The 19594-nt window shown below is 44.0% G+C and overlaps 2 protein-coding genes across 10 annotated transcripts; both read left to right on the top strand.

The window, feature by feature from the left end:
* Positions 1 to 435: 435 nt before the first annotated feature.
* LOC118813033 (Rieske domain-containing protein) lies at positions 436 to 8644 on the top strand. 9 transcript variants are annotated; one of them, XM_036578157.1, is made up of 4 exons: positions 436 to 527; positions 6096 to 6255; positions 6817 to 6851; positions 8051 to 8644. In XM_036578157.1, the coding sequence occupies exons 2-4, from the start codon at positions 6105 to 6107 to the stop codon at positions 8330 to 8332; spliced, it is 468 nt and encodes a 155-aa protein (XP_036434050.1). In that variant the 5' UTR covers positions 436 to 527; positions 6096 to 6104; the 3' UTR covers positions 8333 to 8644. The 9 variants fall into 9 exon arrangements, with proteins under 9 accessions (XP_036434050.1, XP_036434046.1, XP_036434052.1 ...); XM_036578153.1 differs by having other exon boundaries at positions 500 to 527; positions 5177 to 6255; XM_036578159.1 differs by lacking the exon at positions 436 to 527 and adding an exon at positions 1104 to 1122.
* Positions 8645 to 10637: 1993 nt separating this feature from the next.
* si:dkey-164f24.2 (putative uncharacterized protein DDB_G0290521) lies at positions 10638 to 17547 on the top strand. The gene is made up of 3 exons (XM_036579684.1): positions 10638 to 10741; positions 15369 to 16172; positions 17359 to 17547. The coding sequence occupies exons 1-3, from the start codon at positions 10697 to 10699 to the stop codon at positions 17545 to 17547; spliced, it is 1038 nt and encodes a 345-aa protein (XP_036435577.1). The 5' UTR covers positions 10638 to 10696.
* Positions 17548 to 19594: the final 2047 nt, after the last annotated feature.

Below are 19594 nucleotides of genomic sequence, written 5' to 3'. Positions count from 1 at the left end.
GAAATTACTTTACTTTTAATGTAAGTCAATGGAACCAGAATTGTTTCCAAGTAATTTTGGGCCGTTTCTTTTGGTTCATTCATCATGAAATTTACAAACAATGTAAAGAGCAACAGGCTTTTTCAAGTTATGTCAAAAACTAAAAAACGTCAAAAATGGAGATGCAAGGTGTTCTTCTGACAGCAGTGATATTCTGGCAATCCACCATCAATATTTACTCTCTTCACTGAAAAGGAAATTATAATGGCTTTCATTTCATTTGTTTTATTAATTATTTTTAATATTTAATTATTTGCACTATTTTTAAAATATCACATATAGAATATCATATTGAATATTTTATTTAATTTATTGAGTAGTTTTATGTTGTGCTAAATGTGCTCTAATTATTAACTAGTTATTAGTAACTATTCGTATTATTACCAGTGTGAGTCTTTTATTTTGAAAAGTACACTAACGGTAGCATGTAAAAATCGACCTACTGTTGCTGCCTTCACGCACACTTCCTGTATCACTGTGCTGTGACGGTGAGTAAAACTTCAGCCTGTATAAGCAACATAACAACAACAACAATAACAATCATAATAACAACAACCATAATAATCACAATAACAACAACTATAATAATCATAATAACAACAACAATAATAATAAAAAAATAATAATAATAGCTTTGACACGCCGCAGCAGATGAGGCTGAAATCGGCTTTTTATCGGCAGCTTTTAATTCGAACTTTCGGTTCCACCTTAAATGGTGCTGCAGGTTCGTTCTGCTCCGGCGTCCTCAGAGAGGAGCCGCTGCACCATTTAAGGTGGAGCGGAAAATTCGATTAAGAGGCAAAATTCAAAATTCTTGTTCGACCAAAGTACACATTGGTTTATATACAGCAAACTAATGGTGTAAATATATATTAACTATAAAATATATATGTTATATAAGAATATACTAGCTTATATGCAGTAAGCTAACAGTGATGTTCAGTTACGGTTAATTGCAGTAATTACAATTTTATCTACAGCTTTAAAGTTAACGTCATTGATCTGGTCCAGCATTAATGCGCTCTCTCTCTCTCTCTCTCTCTCTGCGCGTGCGCGGGTGTGAGCGTTAGTGAGCAGAGCGCGGTGAGCGGCGTGAGTGCGAGTGGTTGGCGTTTTGCCAAACTTTTTTTGTCTCTGTTGTTGCGTCGTTGTCAGTCTGTATCTGTAGTTTGTTTGAGTGAGTGAGTGAGTGAGTGAGTGAGTGAGTGTGTGTGTGAGTGAGGTGTGGTAGGGTGTGTGCGGGGCTCTGGCCCACGGGGAGTCTGTTACTGGCGTTTTGCTGGGAGCATGGCGTCCCAAAGCCCCAGGCTGTATGAAAGCCTCTCTCGCCGGCATGGAGTGAAGGTGGAGTGCCGCGCGAGTGTGGAGGAGTGCTGTTTGGCGGCGGGGAGCGCCGTCGGGTACAATAATATTGTGTATGCTTCGCGCATGAACAACGCTGTGGTGATGTTCCTGTCCACTGTGGACAAAGCCAACGAGCTGGTGCAGAGTGGACTCGTGATTAATGATCAGTTCGTGTCTGTTCTGCCCCTCAGTACTCCGTCCAAGAAGATCATTCTGTCCAACGTCCCCCCGTTTATATCTGACGAGCTGATCGCTCAGGAGCTGTCCCGGTTTGGGAAACTTGTCTCCCCCATTAAAAAGATCCCCCTCGGCTGTAAATCGGTGGGGATTTTAACTGTACAGCAGACAGCATGGACAGGAACCACATGGAACCGCATGCTGCGTCCTGTAAGAGATTGTGTGGGATGCTGGAGGCCCATGACTTGTGTGATGTCTGGAGGAACTTCCATGGAGGGCAGAGACAGTATACCTGGGCACATTCAAGAGATAACACACTCTCATTGGCAAGGCTGGATCGATTTTATGGTTTTAGGTACCAACTTTCTGCTTTTACACGCTGTCTTATCTCCCCAGTTGGTTTTTCAGACGATTGTATGGTCCAGTGCACAGTAAGGAAATGTAACGTTAAGCCACAGAGTGCATACTGGCATTTTAACACTGCACTTTTACAGGATGCCAATTTTAGAGAGCCTTTTACTTTTTTTTTGGGATGTTTTTAGCTCCATGAAAATGACTTTTAGCTCCCTGCTACAGTGGTGGGACATAGCTAAAATACAAATTATAGTGTTCTGTCAGCAGTACACTCTCAATGTCACAAGGGACATAGCCAGATCTCTCAAAGCCACAGGAAATCGGGAGCATATTGAAGCTCTGAAAACTAAAAAGACTGCATTGGCTGACGTTTTAGGCATAACAGCACAGGGGGCGCTGGTCCGCTCACGTTTCCAGTGCGTGTCGGAAATGGATGCTCCTTCAAAGTTCTTCGGTCTCGAGCGCAGAAATGGACAGAAAAGGTTTATGCATGCTGTGCGTACAGAATCAGGGGATCTCTTATCTGAGCCTTCTGAAATTCGCCAGCAGACAATCAGCTTTTTCTCAAAGCTGTACGAGAGCGAGTGGGCAGAGGCACGAGAGGTGGAGGAGGGATTCTTCCGTGACCACACGCGAGAGTCTGCTGCAGTGCTGGATGCAGATATCTCTCTGGGGGAGCTGTATGAGGCTCTCCAGGGCGTGGAGAATGGTCGGGCTCCAGGTATTGACGGTCTCCCTGTTGAATTTTACAGTGTTTTGGTCGGTGTTGGGGCAGGACAGCATAAGGGAAGGGATGGCCGTTCTAACCCTGCTACCCAAGAAGGGGGACCTAGCTGAACTGAAGAACTGGCGCCCCGTCTCTCTGTTGTGCACTGACTGTAAGCTGCTCTCAAAAACGTTAGCCTCGAGACTGGGAAGGTGATAGAGCAGGTGGTTCACCTTGACCAGACGTACTGTGTGCCTGGAAGGTCAATTTTTGACAATGTATATCTAATCCGTGATGTTTTGGAAGTCTCCAGACTATTGGGCTTAAAGACTGGTCTCATTTTTTTGGATCAGGAAAAGGCATTTGATTGGGTTGAACATGCATATCTGTGGAAAGTTCTGGAGAACTTTGGTTTCAACCCAGGTTTTATAGCCATGATCAAGGTTGTACAGTGACATTGAGAGTGTACTCAAAGTTAATGGTGGTTTATGTGCTCCTTTTAAAGTGCACAGAGGTATTAGGCAGGGCTGTGCTCTGTCTGACATGCTGTACTCTCTAGCTATTGAACCTCTGTTGTGCAAACTGAGAGACTGCATCTCCGGTTTGCTTATACCTGGCTGTTCTACTCCACGGTGTGTCTCAGCATATGCAGACAACCTTGTTGTGATAGCAAGTACCCAGACTGATGTGGATGTTTTAGCTGGAATTTTAAATGATTTTAGGGTTTTATCATCTGCAAAAGTAAACTGGACCAAAAGTGAAGCAGTTTTAGTTGGTGATTGGGATGGTGGGGAACCCGCGCTTCCAGATGGGTTGATGTGGAGAAGAGGTGGTTTTAAATATCCGGGAAGTCACAACCCTCCGCCTGCTGGTGGACATCGCCGGACCAGATCTCACTCGGGTGGAGGACGTGGCTGTGAGGCTGGGGATGAGATCTCTGTGAGTTGTGGCTCAGCTGCTCGAGGGCTGGAGGACAGCTCTCTCACCTGAGGAACGCAAACAGGTGAGGGCCTACAGTGCAGGGGTGGTCAGTCCTACGGAGCATGACCCATTCCCGGACATCACTATCACACCTACATGACTGTGAAGGCCCCCTTCTGGAGTGTGAGGGTGAGTCTAGAATGAACCTGGGGACAGAGTCTGGTAAGCTGCTGTACAGAGCCTGTGTGAAGGTACTGAATAGGAAAAGACTGGACAGTAGAAGTTTCAAGTTTATTTGTCATATGCACAACATGCCAGGACATTTATGCATTGAAATGCTTGTGGTGAGGCTCGGACAAACACTCTACAGAAAGTAAATAAGTAAAAATAAAATTACAAGAAAAACTAACTGAAATATATTAAATATACACAAAATATAGAGAAAATACAGATAAAATATACACAAATATAGAGAAATGTACACAAATATACAGACAATATACATTTTAAAGTGACTAAGTGACTGTTATTGTTCTTAAAGTGGCTTAGTGTTAAGGTGTTATTGTCCATAGCAGAGATGACATGATGTAATAATAATACTGACAAAAAGACTGAGTGAAATGGTATTTAGTGAAGGACCCACAGCTTCACAGCTTGTTCAGAAGCCTGACAGCCTGTGGGTAGAAACTGTTCATTAGCCGGGTTGTTCTAGCCTGTATGCTACGAAATCTCCTGCCTGATGGCAGGATGGTGAACAGGCTGTGTGCTGGGTGACGCTGTCTGACCGGATCTTTTTGGTCTTCCTGAGGCAGCGGGACTGGTAGACGTCCTCTAAGGCTGGTAGTCTGTTGCCTATGATGGCTTCTGCTGTCCTCACCACTCCTTTAAGGGCCTTGCGGTCACAGGCAGTGCAGCTGCTGTACCAGACAGTGATGCAGCCTGTGAGGAAGCTCTCTATGGTGCATCTGTAGAAGTTGGTGAGGATCTGAGGAGGCAGACCAAACTTCCTGAGCCTGCGCAGAAAGAAGAGACGCTGACGGGCAGATCTTACGATAGTGTTGGTGTGGAGGGACCAGGTGAGGTCATCAGTGAGGTGTACGCCGAGGAACTTCACACTGCTGACTCTCTCCACTTCAGCTCCATTGATGAACAGGGGAGAGTGACCACCCCTCTGCAGCTTCCTGTAGTCCCCGATCATCTCCTTTGTTTTGCTGATGTTGAGACAGAGATTGCTGTCATGGCTCCACTCTGACAGAGTGCTGACCTCGTCTCTGTAGGCTGTTTCATCTCCATCAGTGATGAGGCCTGGTGTCATGATGGTGGTGTCATCAGCAAACTTGAAGATGATGTTAGACGTGTGTTTGGCTACACAGTCATGTGTATACAGGGAGTACAGGAGGGGGCTGAGCACACATCCCTGGGGAGCCCCTGTGCTCAGGGTCAGTGTGGAAGAGAAGTTGTCCCCAGCTTTCACCACCTGGGGTCGCTCGTCAGGAAGTCCAGTATCCAGTTGCACAGATGAGAGTTCTAACCCAAGTCTGTGAGCTTAGGAATGAGTTTGGCAGGGATGATTGTGTTGAATGCTGAGCTGTAATCTATGAACAGCATTCTTACATATGTATTCTTTCTGTCCAGGTGTGTGAGAGCAGTGTGTACTGTTAGTGCAATGGCGTCGTCTGTGGATCTGTTGGAGCGGTATGAACCGACACACCGTGGCGTGATGTTTTTAATCTGAGTGATGATGTGAAGCCGGAGTGGAGAGCACTGTATAAACCACCATTGACTAAAAAAGTAGCTGACCTGCAGTGGAGGATTTTACACGGTATTGTCTCAGTCAACGCTTTTATTTCTGTTTTAAATCCTGAGATTTTACCACAGTGTCCGTTTTGTCCCCAGAGAGAAACTGTGTTTCATGCTTTTATGGACTGTTTTAGGCTTTGCTCTTTGTTTGAAGTTTTAAAGACTGTTTTTAGGTCTCTTAATGTGACTTTTACACTCCAGACTTTTATCCTTGGTTTTAAGTACGCCAAAAGAGAGAAATCCAAATGCCAACTGATTTAACTTCATTCTTGGGCAGGCGAAAATGGCGATATATATCAGTCGTAAGAACAAGGTGGCGCATGGTACTGACTGTGAGGCCACAAGGATTCTCTCTAGGCTGGTGAGATCCAGGGTTTTAATTGATTTTAATTATTATAAGACCATGTGTGATGTGGAGGCCTTTGAGGTGATGTGGTGCTGTGGTGGGGCCGTGTGCTCGGTGTGCGAGGGTGAGCTCTGCTTCGCTCCTGAGCTCAGATGAGCCGGACTGGGTTTTATTTGTTTTCTTGTTTTCATTTATTTATAAAGTGTTTGTCTTATTTTTATTTAATCAATTAATTTATTTCAATATAGCCTAAGATGACACAATGTGACAGATGACTGTTTTAAAGAAAGTGCTGGTTCAATAAAGGACCGTCAAAAAGTTAAAAAAAAGTCTCCCCCCCCCCCCTCTCTTTCTCTGTCTCTTTCTCTCTTCCTCTTCCTCTCTCTCTCTGTGTGTGCGTGCTCTCAGGTGTGTGAGATGTCCTCCTCAGGTGATCAGGGTGTGTTTTTTGTTGGTACGCGGGACGCCGTGGTTCAGGCTGGCCGAGTGGTGAGGAGAGTGAATGGGAGAGATGTGCTTGTGCTCCATCACCAGGGGTCGCTGCACGCACTGGATCTGCGCTGCTACCGTGCGTGAGTTTAGAAGTTTACAGCGGAGTGAGTGAGTCAGTGAGTGAGTCAGTCAGTCAGGAGGGAATTCCTCTACGAAACCGGCAGTTCCAGCAATCTGTGCTGATTCCAGATCCGTGACAGAAGCTGATGTGAAGCGGCAGCAGATGCTTCTGCTCAGAGCTGCTCGATCAGTCCTGAGATCAGTGAGCTAATCGATAATCAGAAACAGAGCTCCACCCCTCAGAACCCCTAGAGCCCAGTTTAACATCATACAGTGTTCTACATAATAGGGTTCTATTTGACAGGGTTCCAAATAATAGGGTTCTGAGAAGTTAACAGGGTTCTATAGAACAGTGTTTTTGTAGTTACTAGTGTTCTATATAAGTGTTCTGAGTAGTTAGTAGTGTTCTGTATAGGATGGTTCTGTGTAGTTGTTACAGTGCAGTAACATCTCAGTGTGAGATCCTGCCTGTTCACATTTACACACTGCGCTAACAGTCAAAGAAAGTGTAAAAAGTGTGAAAGAGTGACACAGTGAAAGAGTGAACGTGTTACTTTGTGTGTGCTTGTGTCCGTAGACTCCGGTGGTCCACTACAGGAGGGAGACATTGAGGTGCGTTCAAAAACACTTTGTCTTGTTTTCTAACAAAAATCGGCAGCTGTGTGTGAACATGTGACGTAATCAGAAATGGATGATTGATAAATAACCTGATGAGGATGTTTTAAAGATGCTGCATGTTTAGAAAAAGAACTAAAGAGGACTGATTTAATTTTAACAGCTCAGTGAATAATATTCAATAACACTTACATTAATGTTTAATTATTCAAATATTTGTGTATTTTTACAGGGCATCAATAAGCTGTTAGTTTAGAGTCATTTCTGTGCTCAGTCTACTGGGTTTCCCAGAATGCAACACTTTGTCCAAGGAGTTCAGTATGTTCTGTAACGTTTTAGTACTGATGGTTCAGATCTGTTTAAATTTATGAAAATACAGTAGTTCATATTTTCCCACAGTCATCTAAATCCGAACTCCAGAGCTTCAGTGTAACGACGGAAACCACTCTGTTTATTACAAAGTAAAATATGTGGGTGTTGCCTCAGAACCAGCTGAGGAGATTGGGGGTCAAGGTGGGGGTGGGAGGTGAGGGTGTGGGTGATACAATAATCAAGATTTTTCATCAAGAAAATATTTTGCTAATTATTTGATTTAGATATTTTAGATGTGACACTAAGTACCAGCACAGCAATGAAGCCCAGCAGGTGTTCATATACAGGTCATATCACCCCATTTACACACTGCACTGACTGCCTGGATCTTTCAAAAAGAGTTTAAAGCTCTGCTGCTGGTTTTTAAATCTCTAAATGACCTTAAAGCTCCTGAATGTCTGTTTATGATCTCAGATCTGCAGATTCTGATCTTCTGAACATCTTCAGTAAAACACAGAAAACAGAATCCGGTGTCGACCAGAGGAGGATGGGTTCCCCTTCTGAGTCTTAGTTCCTCTCAAGGTTTCTTGCTCTTGGGAGTTTTTCCTTGTCACTGTCACCACTGGCGATGCTCATGGGGGCTCAGACCCAGATTTTTTTTTTCTGTAATGATAATTTTTCTGTAAAGCTGCTTTGTGACAACACCTGTTGTAAAAAGCACTTTATAAATAAACTGTCTGTAAAACACTGAGCTGCCACCAGCATGAAAAGTGCTCTATAAAAAGATTATTATTATTATTATTATTGTTATTGTTGTTGTTATTTTATGGTAATGTTGAGTTTACTGTTTTTTACTGCTTTATTCTGATGTTTTTTCTCTGCAGGAGTTTGACGGCCAGCTGTGTATCGTGTGTCCGTGGCATAAGTATAAAATCACTCTGGCAGAGGGAGAGGGTCTTTATCAGGCTGTCGACCCCTCAGTTAAGCCCCTCAGGCCGGTGTGGTGCTCTAAAGGGGTCAAACAGAGGGTCCACTGGGTCACAGAGGTCAACGGGGACGTTTTTATCAGGCTGAACGATTCGGCCGGCGCCGTGGAGTCCGATCACTACCAGACCGAGGAATACAGAGCTAAACTCGTCCAGCCAAGAGCCCAGGAGAGGAAGTGACATCACAGGAACAAGCGAAAGTGTAGACTGCCTGCCTCGAGACGTGGTCACCCGCACCATGGAATGATGGGAGTGAACGGTGTCCAGTGTTCCTTTGGGATTTTGAAGGATTTTTGGACAGCGTTTTCTGTTCTGTGGGAGGAACACTGCGGTTCTAGACAGGTTAATATTCCTGGATGTCAATTTTCCAGTATAAGAGGTTCATCTGATCATCAGGCTGTGTGTGAGTGCGTGTGAGTGTGAGTGTGCGTGTGAGTGCGCGTGTGTGTGTGTGAGTGCGTGTGAGTGTGCGTGTGAGTGCATGTGAGTGTGTGTGTGTGTGCGTGTTTGTATGAGTGTGTGTGTGTGAGTGTGTGTGTGTGTGTGAGTGTGCGTGTGAGTGTGTGTGCGTGAGTGTGCGTGTGAGTGCGTGTGTGTGTGCGTGTTTGTATGAGTGTGTGTGTGTGTGTGTGTGCGTGAGTGCGTGTGAGAGTGTGAGTGCTTGTGAGTATGTGTGTGTGTATGTTTGAGTGTGTGTGTGAGTGTGTGTGCGTGTTTGTATGAGTGTGTGTGTGTGTGTGTGTGCGTGTGAGTGTGTGTGCGTGAGTGTGCGTGTGAGTGCGTGTGTGTGTGCGTGTTTGTATGAGTGTGTGTGTGTGTGTGTGCGTGAGTGCGTGTGAGAGTGTGAGTGCTTGTGAGTATGTGTGTGTGTATGTTTGAGTGTGCGTGTGTGTGTGTGTGCGTGTTTGTATGAGTGTGAGTGTGTGTGTGTGTGTGTGTGTGTGTGAGTGTGAGTGTGTGTGCGTGCGTGTTTGTATGAGTGTGTGTGTGTGCGTTTGCGTGAGTGTGAATGTGCGTGTGAGATGAGTGTGCGTGTGAGATGAGTGTGCGTGTGAGATGAGTGTGCGTGTGAGAGTGTGGGGGGGTATTAACTGCTTAACTCCACAGATGTTAACATTATTGGAACTGTGTTTTATGTTGAAGATCAGACTCATGCTATAAAATTCTGAAATGTTTTTAGAATTGTAGATGTTATTTTATTAAAATTATACTTGTGTTTATTATAAGTGTATCTGAGTGGTCTCTCGTGTGTGTTAGTGCAGGTTAATAGAGTAAATAAATTGTTTCCTTTTCTGTAAACTGGAAATTCATGTCAATTTCAGCTTTTCAGATCTAACAGTGACCAAAACAAGGTTCCATAACAGAGTGGACGATAAATACACTCTGCACTGCAGGAACTCATAGATGTGAACTGCTCTAGAACCGCTCTGTCTGTCATAGCCAACCCCCCAAAATTTCCCCGCCCACACACCAGTACACCACAGAATGTGGTGGGGTGTAGCCAGTGTGTGAACTGCCCTCTGGTATTCGGGGGTCCCACATTGTCTGTCTGTGAACTCTCTCTCCATAGCACCACTGATGCTTCAGTGTCAGTAAATGTTTGTTTATCAGCTGTTCTTCTGTAGAGTCTCTGTTCTAGTGCGGTTCTGCGCTCTTCCTCACATTAACTGAGATCTTCCTCGTCTCCTCTTCTGTAGAGTCTCTGTTCTAGTACGGTTCTGCGCTCTTCCTCACACTAACTGAGATCTTCCTCGTCTCCTCTTCTGTCTTCAGTGTGAGAAATGAGGAACAGTCACTCTTCACTCCAAACTCTTGGGAAACTGGGCGAGTTTTCAGATTTACAGATCTGCTGCAGCTCATTGTAAAGTGTTTCAGAGGAATCCGGGCAGAGTTACAGTTTCTAGACTATGAAGGACCAACTGGGTGAACCGGTCTGCTGCAGCGCCACCCTGAGGCAGAGCAGTGCTGCAGCTCTAATTAGTTAAGAACACCAAAGACAGAAGCTGATTGTGGGGGAAACAGATAAACAATGACTGCATAACACCATAAGTTAATTTTCAGGGACCCCCAAGGTTTTGATTTTGAGACATTCAGGTAGTCCAAGAGGGTAATTAGAGGGTCCTGAACCCCCGGGACCTCCTGTATTTCACACCTTGGCTGTAACTCAGTTTGTGTTGTTTAGAAGTTTAGGAACCCTAACTTACATTAGAACAGTGCCTATAAAATAACGTTTCAGTTACAGCCTTAGAACCCTGGTTACAGTATTAGAACCCCAAATTTAAAGGTGTGGAGCTTCATTTCACTGCAAGAACACATTTTTATTCACAGAGAAATAATACATGTAATAAAACATGGTGTGGGTTCCTGAGCTCTGCCCACTAATCCTGGTTCAAGAGGCCCCGCCCCTTTCCCCTCCCTGCCCCTCCCCCAGAGTTCCAGGGCTAAATTCCTATTAGGAAAGACTTCAGTGGGCATTAGAGGAGATTTCAGGTCCCACTGTGTTCGCTCAGCTGGACGTTTCAGAGCTTCACCGCTGAGAGAAACATGCCGAGCAAGAGGAAGAAGAACAAGCGGAGGATGAGGAGAGTGGTAAGTGTGATAATAACAATAATAATAATAATAAATAATAATAATAATAATAATAATCTTTATTCATACATTAAAAATGCAGCTCAAAGTGCTTCACAGTACAAAGTAAAAACAGGAAGAAGAAAAAAATAAAGAAGTAATAAAAATGTAATAAATAAAGTAATAGAAAAGAGGGTTTATTAATGATAAAAATTAAAATGCACAAGATAAAAGTATAACTAAAAATGCAACAAGAAAGTCAAATAATCGGCAAAAATGAGAGAATCAATATTTCATAAATACAGTATAATACATATTTACAGTATGTTCTCTTGTATGTCACTGTGTTCCTACATGCAGTTTTATGCAAAAGTTTGTGCACCCCACTCAAATTTCATGTTTTGTTGATTTTCTAAGTGAGAATAAGTTAACACGCCCTCTACAGAAACACACTGAAATATGGCCATTTTAAAGTGCAGAGTTTGTGTTTATTTGTTGAGTTTAACATTTTGGAAAATAAAAAAATTCTTATGCAAACAGTTGAGTAGGACTATAGATGATGTACTTTTACTGAATTCTTCAGCATTTATTAGAATCAGTATTCTGCTGATCTGTGAGTTGGGAATTTTTCTGAGAATTGAGTATCAGAATTCAGTCATTTCTGTGATCTTCATTTATTAGTCAGAGTTTAGATCTTCAGCAGCTTCATCTGCTCTGATTTCTCTGTATATCAGTGCACTGAACATAACATACTGATCATATATTAGTGTGTATCATTTAGATTTTGGAGTATTTCAACAACATGCCCATCTGTTTTAATGCTAGTTATATAATCTGTGATGATTCAGCTCTGCTGCATCTGATTATATCGACTGGATCAAAATTTCAACATGAATGTTTTTTTTTTTTTAAACTAGTTTATAAAATTTTATCAGTTCATTAGTGTGCAGTCAGTTACCACACACAATGACTTCACCACAACTCAGAACTGACCCAAACACATCGTCTCACTCTCTCTCTCTCTCTCTCTCTCTCGCTCTCTCTTGGTTTAGTGAGTTTTCTGTTCATTTCTAAGTTCATTGACACATCAGGGTTGAATTTCTGTCTGTGCAGCTGCAGCAGATGAGTGTTGTATCGCCGCTGTGTCTCAGACCCCACAGGGAAAAAATATATTGTTTGTAATTTTCATGTATTTTTACATAATCGAAATACATCCCAAACACTAAACTGTATTTCAGACTATATTACCATATTAACCAAATTTATTTTAAAATTCATTTATTTTAATCTGTATGGGGAAATACTACACATAGACAGAATCCTGTCTGATGCTGTTCACTGTCTGATACCTTTAGAAATGAATGTGTTCCAGTATCTTAATTTTAAATCTGATCAAATGATCCTTTAACAGGACAGAAGCGAGTGTTGTAGTATTGATACTCTGTGAAAATGCAGTAATGATCTGATATCTTGTTTATGTGAAATACATTGTGTGTGAGAGTCTGACTGCAGACGTACATGGTTAATGTAAAGTACAGTGCAGATCACAGAAGAACGTTTAGTTACATCTGGAACCTTCATTACACTCAACTGAACACAGATCATATATTTAACTAATAATGATGAATGAATATATTTAACAAACACACTTTTGGCCATTTTCATACATTGCAAACATATATTTGATAAACACATAAAATCTTTTTCATTTGGATCTTGGGGCTGTTTCTGTGTGTGTAAATATTCGGTTTGTACTCCAGCAGTGACACCCTGAGCGACATTTTTGGCCGTCTGAGCTTTTATCAGTGCGCAGAAGCAGCGCTGTGTTCACTCTGACTACCCGTCAGTTCTGTTCTCTATCTAATCTGAGTAAATTCCTTCCATTTAAACACTGTAGGCGACACGTTATCTACGGCAGTCTTAACCCACACACACACACACACACACTCATACACACTCATACACACTGACACACTCACTCACTCACTCACACACACACACACACTCACACACACAGACACAGACACACACTCATACACACTGACACACTCACACACACACTCACACACAGACACACACTCATACACACTGACACACTCACTCACTCACACACACACTCACACACAGACACACACTCATACACACTGACACACTCACACACACACAGACACACAGACTCACACAGACACACACACACACTCACACACAGACACACAGACACACACACACACACTCACACAGACACACACTCACACACAGACACACACACTCACACAGACACACACACTCACACACACACACACTCACACACAGACACACACTCACACACACACACTCACACAGACACACACTCACACACAGACACACACACTCACACAGACACACACACTCACACACACACACACACACACACACTCACACACAGACACACACACACACACTCACACAGACACACACTCACACACAGACACACACACTCACACAGACACACACACTCACACACACACACACACACTCACACAGACACACACTCACACACAGACACACACACTCACACACACTCACACAGACACACACACTCACACAGACACACACACTCACACACACACACACACACTCACACACAGACACACACACTCACACACACTCACACACACTCACACAGACTCACACACACTCACACAGACACACACACTCACACACACACATACAAACACACACACAGACACACACTCATACACACTAACACAGACACACACACAGACACACACTCACACAGACACACACACTCACACACACACATACAAACACGCACACAGACACACACACACTCTCACACACACAGACATACACACACAGACACACACTCATACACTGACACACACACACACACACTCATACACACACACAGACACAGACACACACACACACTCACACACACACTCACACACACACCCAGACACACACACAGACACACACTCATACACACTGACACACTCACTCACTCACACACACACACACACACACACACCAGACACAGACACACATACTCACACACGCAGACACACACTCACACACACTCACACAGACATACACACTCTCACACACACAGACACACACACTCACACACACAGACACACACACACCAAAACACTCTGTGCAGTTCAAGGGAGAACCAATTATCCAAAATACCCCCATAATTTCAGTGTGTGAGGTGTAATCAGAGAGATTCAGAGTGGTTTGGTGTGAAATGGTTCAGATGTCTTTACAGTGGTGGTGATGGGAACCAGGGGTCGCCATGACTACAACACAAATATAGACATTTTATTTACTATCCAGAACCACCAGTGAACCCACACGAGTCTTCTGAGTTTATATGGAATGTTGATGATGGAAAATAGTGGAAAATCTGAAATAATAAGTTTTCTTTGGGGACTATTTTGCCTCACAGCGCCCTGCATGTATCCCTCCACCATGAATGGAGTTTAAGTTCTCTAAACTATCATAAAACAGTGTCTCAGTCATCAGGCAGTGAATTCATAACCATTTCATGTAGGAACTTTCTGTGAGGGAGCTTTTAGAGGTGGACGTCTGGTTCCTATCACCACCACTGTGAGCAGTTCTGACTCAGTAAGTTTCTCTAGAACCATAAGGACTCTGAATGACTTGTTTACTTCTTAACTAGGGTAGAAAGATGAATCATTTTTATATCAAAATTTCAATCTGAAAAAATTACTATGTGACTACATTCTTAGCTTATATTATCAACAACAATGTTTTGATTAGTTTTGCATGGGCAGATTTACCTAATCAGACCAGTCAGAAGCAACCAAACACTCACATACGTTCTACACAACAACACAACCACAAATAACTGACAGGTTCACCAGTTAAGGAGCATATTTTACTCTGTAATTTAGATCCTAAAGTGCTTCAGCCTCACAGTGAAGAGAAACATTTTCTAACACTGCTCAGACACAACAAGTGTGAGCTGAGGCAGTTCTTCACACACGATTGCATAGTTTGACCTTAACACACACACACACAGTGAGATTAACTCTCTTTGATTCTGTGTGTTCACTTCACTGCTGCGCTCCTACTGCTGGTTAATGAAGCGGGCAGTGTGATTATGATGTGATTACAGCTCTATTATGGCTGTACTGTGGCTGTATTGTGGTGAGATTAGTGTGCTGCTTGGCTCTCTGGAGCTCATCCGGCTGCTGACTCTGCCACCTTTCCATGTCTGATCTGATTAAACCAATTACTGCCGTGAGTCAAACATCTTGGCTGCTGTTCCACTTTAAGGCTCCTGGTTTCCCTCAAAAGCTCAATGTCACTTCATGTCTGCTGCACACTGCTAATCCATTCAGCTCTCTTATGGATGAGTTTCGTCTTATATTGATTAGAAAGCCTTTCAGATTGTGCCATTTTCTTTACGAACACAGCTAAACCTAATCTTAGGAATGACTGTGAAGCTGAGGGTTGGAGATAAATATATCTAAAGCATTAGCGCAGAGCTAAAATACTCTAAATATTAAGCAAAAAAGAGAAAGCCTTCCTGCGTGATCATATTTCGGTTTTATTAATGTAATTTAATTACTGTTTGATGTGTGTGTGTGTGTGTGTGTGTGTGTGTGTGTGTGAGCAGCAGGCCCAGCGGAGGGCGCTAGAGGAGCAGCATGCCGCTGCTGGGAAAGGAACTGTTGGGCTGAGAGTTTATAAAGGCTCTAAGGGCCCAAAAGCAACTTCAACCAAAACTCCAGTGGTGAAGCCCCTGGGGGATCCAGTCAAAGCTCCTGATGAAGTCCCTGACTCAGTCCAGCAGGCAGAGCATCATCAGTTGGAAACATCAGGAGATGTTTCAGCCCCAGCACAAACAGCTGTAGTAGCTCCAGAACAAACGGCCATAAGCACTCCAACAGAAACAGCTGTAGTAGCTCCAGAACAAACGGCCATAAGCACTCCAACAGAAACAGCTGTAGTAGCTCCAGAACAAACGGCCATAAGCACTCCAACAGAAACAGCTGTAGTAGCTCCAGAACAAACGGCCATAAGCACTCCAACAGAAACAGCTGTAGTAGCTCCAGAACAAACGGCCATAAGCACTCCAACAGAAACAGCTGTAGTAGCTTCAGAACAAATGGCCATAAGCACTCCAACAGAAACAGCTGTAGAGGCTCCAGCAGAAGCACCTGTACAAGTTTCAGCAGAAGAACGTGTAGAGCTTTCAGTAAAGAAAAGTGTTGATCTTTCAGCAGAAGAATCTGAAGAGGCTCCAGAAGAAACAACTGTAGAGGTTCTAGCAGAAGAAAATGTAGATGCCCCAGCAGATGAATCTGTAGAGGATCTAGCAGAAACAGCTGCAGAGGCATCAGCACAAGCGGTTGTAGAGGCTCCAGCAGAAGAAACTGCAGTGCAGGAGGAAAATATCTCCACTCCAGATTCTGTGACGGTAAACTCTTCCTTTCCTACACTTTCAAAACAGAGGTGTTAAAAACAAGTGCAGTGTCATTTAATTACACATACATGTGTCCAGTATCTTATCTTAACAAAGCCAAGGTACAAAAAAACTGAGTGTGTTCAGATTTTTAATGCAGTATTGTATTCTAATTAAACAATCTGTGTTGGGAGATATGCTATATTCTTCTTCCATTATAAGAAGAATGTATGTGTCAGTACAAAGTTATAACTAACAACACACCATATAAGAATCTTAAACATGATTAGAATCAGAATCAGAATCAAGCTTTATTGGCCAGGTTTTCTTACACATACAAGGAATTTGGTTTTGCTTACAGGAGCTCACAGTGCACAGTATCAGACAAACATTTACATGTAGTGAATAAAAAAAAATAAAATAAAACAAGATAAAATAAAACTTTCCTACAATCACTCACACACACACGCACACACATGCACACACACACAGTCATACCTGTAAACCTTACAATGTGCAAAGCATGTGTCTTAAGTTAAAGTGCTGAGTGCAGCAGCAATTAAAGGGTGTATAGTGGCAAAAGAGGGAAAAGTGAGATGACAGTCAGATAAGTGGGGTAATAAGGCAAGTAAGTGAGGTGCTAGAAGAAGCGTTGATCTGTGATGGTGGTTTCAGAGTGTTGAGTGGGATAATATATACCAATATATTTAGAAGTGCAGTTTAGAAGCTGGAATATTGTTTATGTGTAATAATTAACTGTTCAAGAGAGTGATGGCTTGGGGCAAGAAGCTTCTCTGTAGCCTGGATGTCCTGATACTCATCTGGCTGAAGCGCCGGCCTGAGGGAAGGAGCTGGAACAGGTGGTGTCCGGGGTGGGACGAGTCAGCAGAGATTTTCTCTGCACGCTTCCTGGTTCTGGAGGCATGCAGTTCCAGCAATGTGGGCAACTTAACTCCAATTGTCCTCTCTGTAGACCTGATGATGCGCTGCAGTCTGTGGAAGTCATGCTTGGTGGCTGAACTACCCCACACTGTGATGGACGTGGTGATGACAGACTCTATGATGGCTGTGTAGAACCACCATCAGCTCCTGGGGCAGCAGACGCAGGAAGTACATCCTATGCTGGGCTCTCTTGGTGATGGAGCTGATGTTGCTGTCCCACTTCAGGTCCCTGGTGATTGTTGTGCCCTGGAACTTGCAGGACTCCACTGCCACCACAGTTCTGTCCAGGATGGTGAGTGCTGGCAGGGTTGGAGAGCTTCAGCACCAGGTTCTTGTGGCTGTTCCAAAGGACCACCTGATCAACCACCCATCTGTAAGCAGACTCGTCACCGTCTCGGATGAGACCAATGACTGTAGTGTCATCTGTGAACTTCAAGATTTTGATTGAAGGGTCTGTGGCGGTTCAGTCGTTATTGTACAGTGAGAAGACCAATGATGAGAGAACACAACCCTGTGAAGCGCCCGTACTGATGATCTGGGTGCTTTAGGTCAACTTTCCTGACCTCATCTTCTGCCCTCTGCCAATGAGGAAGTTGGTGATCCACTGGCAGGTGGCAGTTGGCATGCTGAGTTGGAACAGTTTGTTGTGTAGCTGTTCTGGGATGATCATATTAAAGGCTGAGCTGAAGTACAAGAACAGAATTCTTGCATGAGTTCCTGGGTGTTCAAGCTGTTGGAGAATAAGATGGAGTCCCATGTTCACTGCGTTATCCAGTAGAACCAGAACCATCAGCCAACTGTGTTTGCACACTGTGGAATTAGACCACCGCATTTAACCCATCTGTGCAGTGAAACGCCCACATATATGCACACTAGTGAACACACACACTAGGTTTAGCAGTGAGCACACTTGCCCAGAGCGGTGGGCAGCCCTATCCACAGCGCCCGGTGAGCAATTGGGGGTTAGGTGCCTTGCTCAAGGGCACGTCAGTCATGGACTGTCAGTCAAGGAGGTTGAACCGGCAACTTTCCGGTCACAGGGCTGGTTCCCTAACCTCCAGCCCACAACTGCCCGCACTGACCTGTTTGCCTGGTATGCAAACTACAGGGGGTCAAGCAGAGGATCTGTGGTGTTCTTCAGATGGGTCAGCACCAGTCTCTCAAAGGATTTCATGACTACAGAGGTCAAAGCAATGGGTCTGTAGTCGTTTAATCCTGTGATGGTTGCTTTCTTGGGAACTGGCATAATGGTGGAGCATTTGAAGCAAGAAGGTATGACACACAGCTCCAGTGATTTGTTGTAGATCATTGTGAATACAGGTGCGAGCTGGTCGGCGCAGGCCCTCAGACAGGAGGGTGATGCACCATCTGGTCCTGGTGCTTTCCTCACTTTTTGTTTCCTGAAGAGTTGATACACGTGCTTCTCGCAGATCTTCAGGGCAGGCTGAATACGTGGCTGAATGACAGGAGGGTGTGAATCTGTGCTGAATGAATGTGTGGAGCTGGGCTTTTCAAACCTGCAGTAAAAGGTGTTAAGCTCATCAGCCAGCTGACGATCGCCCGTTGTCTTTTGGTAGCAGGTGATGTTCTGCAGGCACTTCCAGATGGTTGATGGCTCAGTTGTGGACATCATACTACTCAGCTTGTTTGAGTAGCTCTTTTTTGCAGCTCTGATTTCTTTGTTGAGTGTGTTCCTTGCCTGATTGTACAAAGCCCAATCTCCACTCCTGTATGCTGCTTCTTTAGACTGGCGCAACTGTTTCAGTCTGGCATTAAACCAGGTCTTGTTGTTGTTAAATTTAATGCGAGTCCTGGCGGGAACATAGGTGTCTTCACAAAAGCTGAGGTAGGATGTCACAGTATCCGCATATTCATCCAGGCTGCATGTAGCATCCTCAAACACACTCCAGACTGTTAAATCCATGCAGTCCTGAAGCCTTTCTTTAGCCTCGGTGGTCCAATTCTTCATAGAGCTGACTACAGGTTTGGCACACTTGAGCTTCTGCCTATAGGTTGGAAGGAGGTGGATTAGCGAGTGATCAAACAGGCCCAGAGCAGCATGGGGAACAGAGTGATAGGCCCCCTTTAACACAGTGTAGCAGTAATCTAAAATATTACTCTCCCTGGTGGGGCAGGTAACATGCGGTCTGTATTTAGGCAGTTCACTGGTGAGCTGCACTCTGTTGAAGTCCCCTAAAATAATAAAAACAGAGTCTGTGTGTTTGAGCTCCGCGCAGCACCTCGTGCACAAATGCCTGGGGTGGAATTTAGGCTTCTGTGAGAACGACAGACGAAAACTCCCTCGGACAGTAAAATGGTTTACAGTTTATGAAAAGTGATTCCAAGTCAGGGCTGCATGTTTTCGCTAATACTGTGACATCTGCACGCCAGCCTTGGTTGAGGTAAAAGCAGATTCAGCCACCTTTCTTCTTGCCTGAGAGCTCTGTGAAGCGGTCTGCTTTGTAAAGGTTAAAGCGGTGGAGCTGGAGCGCGCT

The sequence above is a fragment of the Colossoma macropomum genome, unplaced genomic scaffold (assembly GCF_904425465.1).
Source record: "Colossoma macropomum unplaced genomic scaffold, Colossoma_macropomum, whole genome shotgun sequence".
In the NCBI taxonomy this organism is placed as follows: Eukaryota; Metazoa; Chordata; class Actinopteri; order Characiformes; family Serrasalmidae; genus Colossoma; species Colossoma macropomum.
Note: the sequence above shows the minus strand (reverse complement) of the source record. Positions and strands in the feature narration are given on the sequence as shown.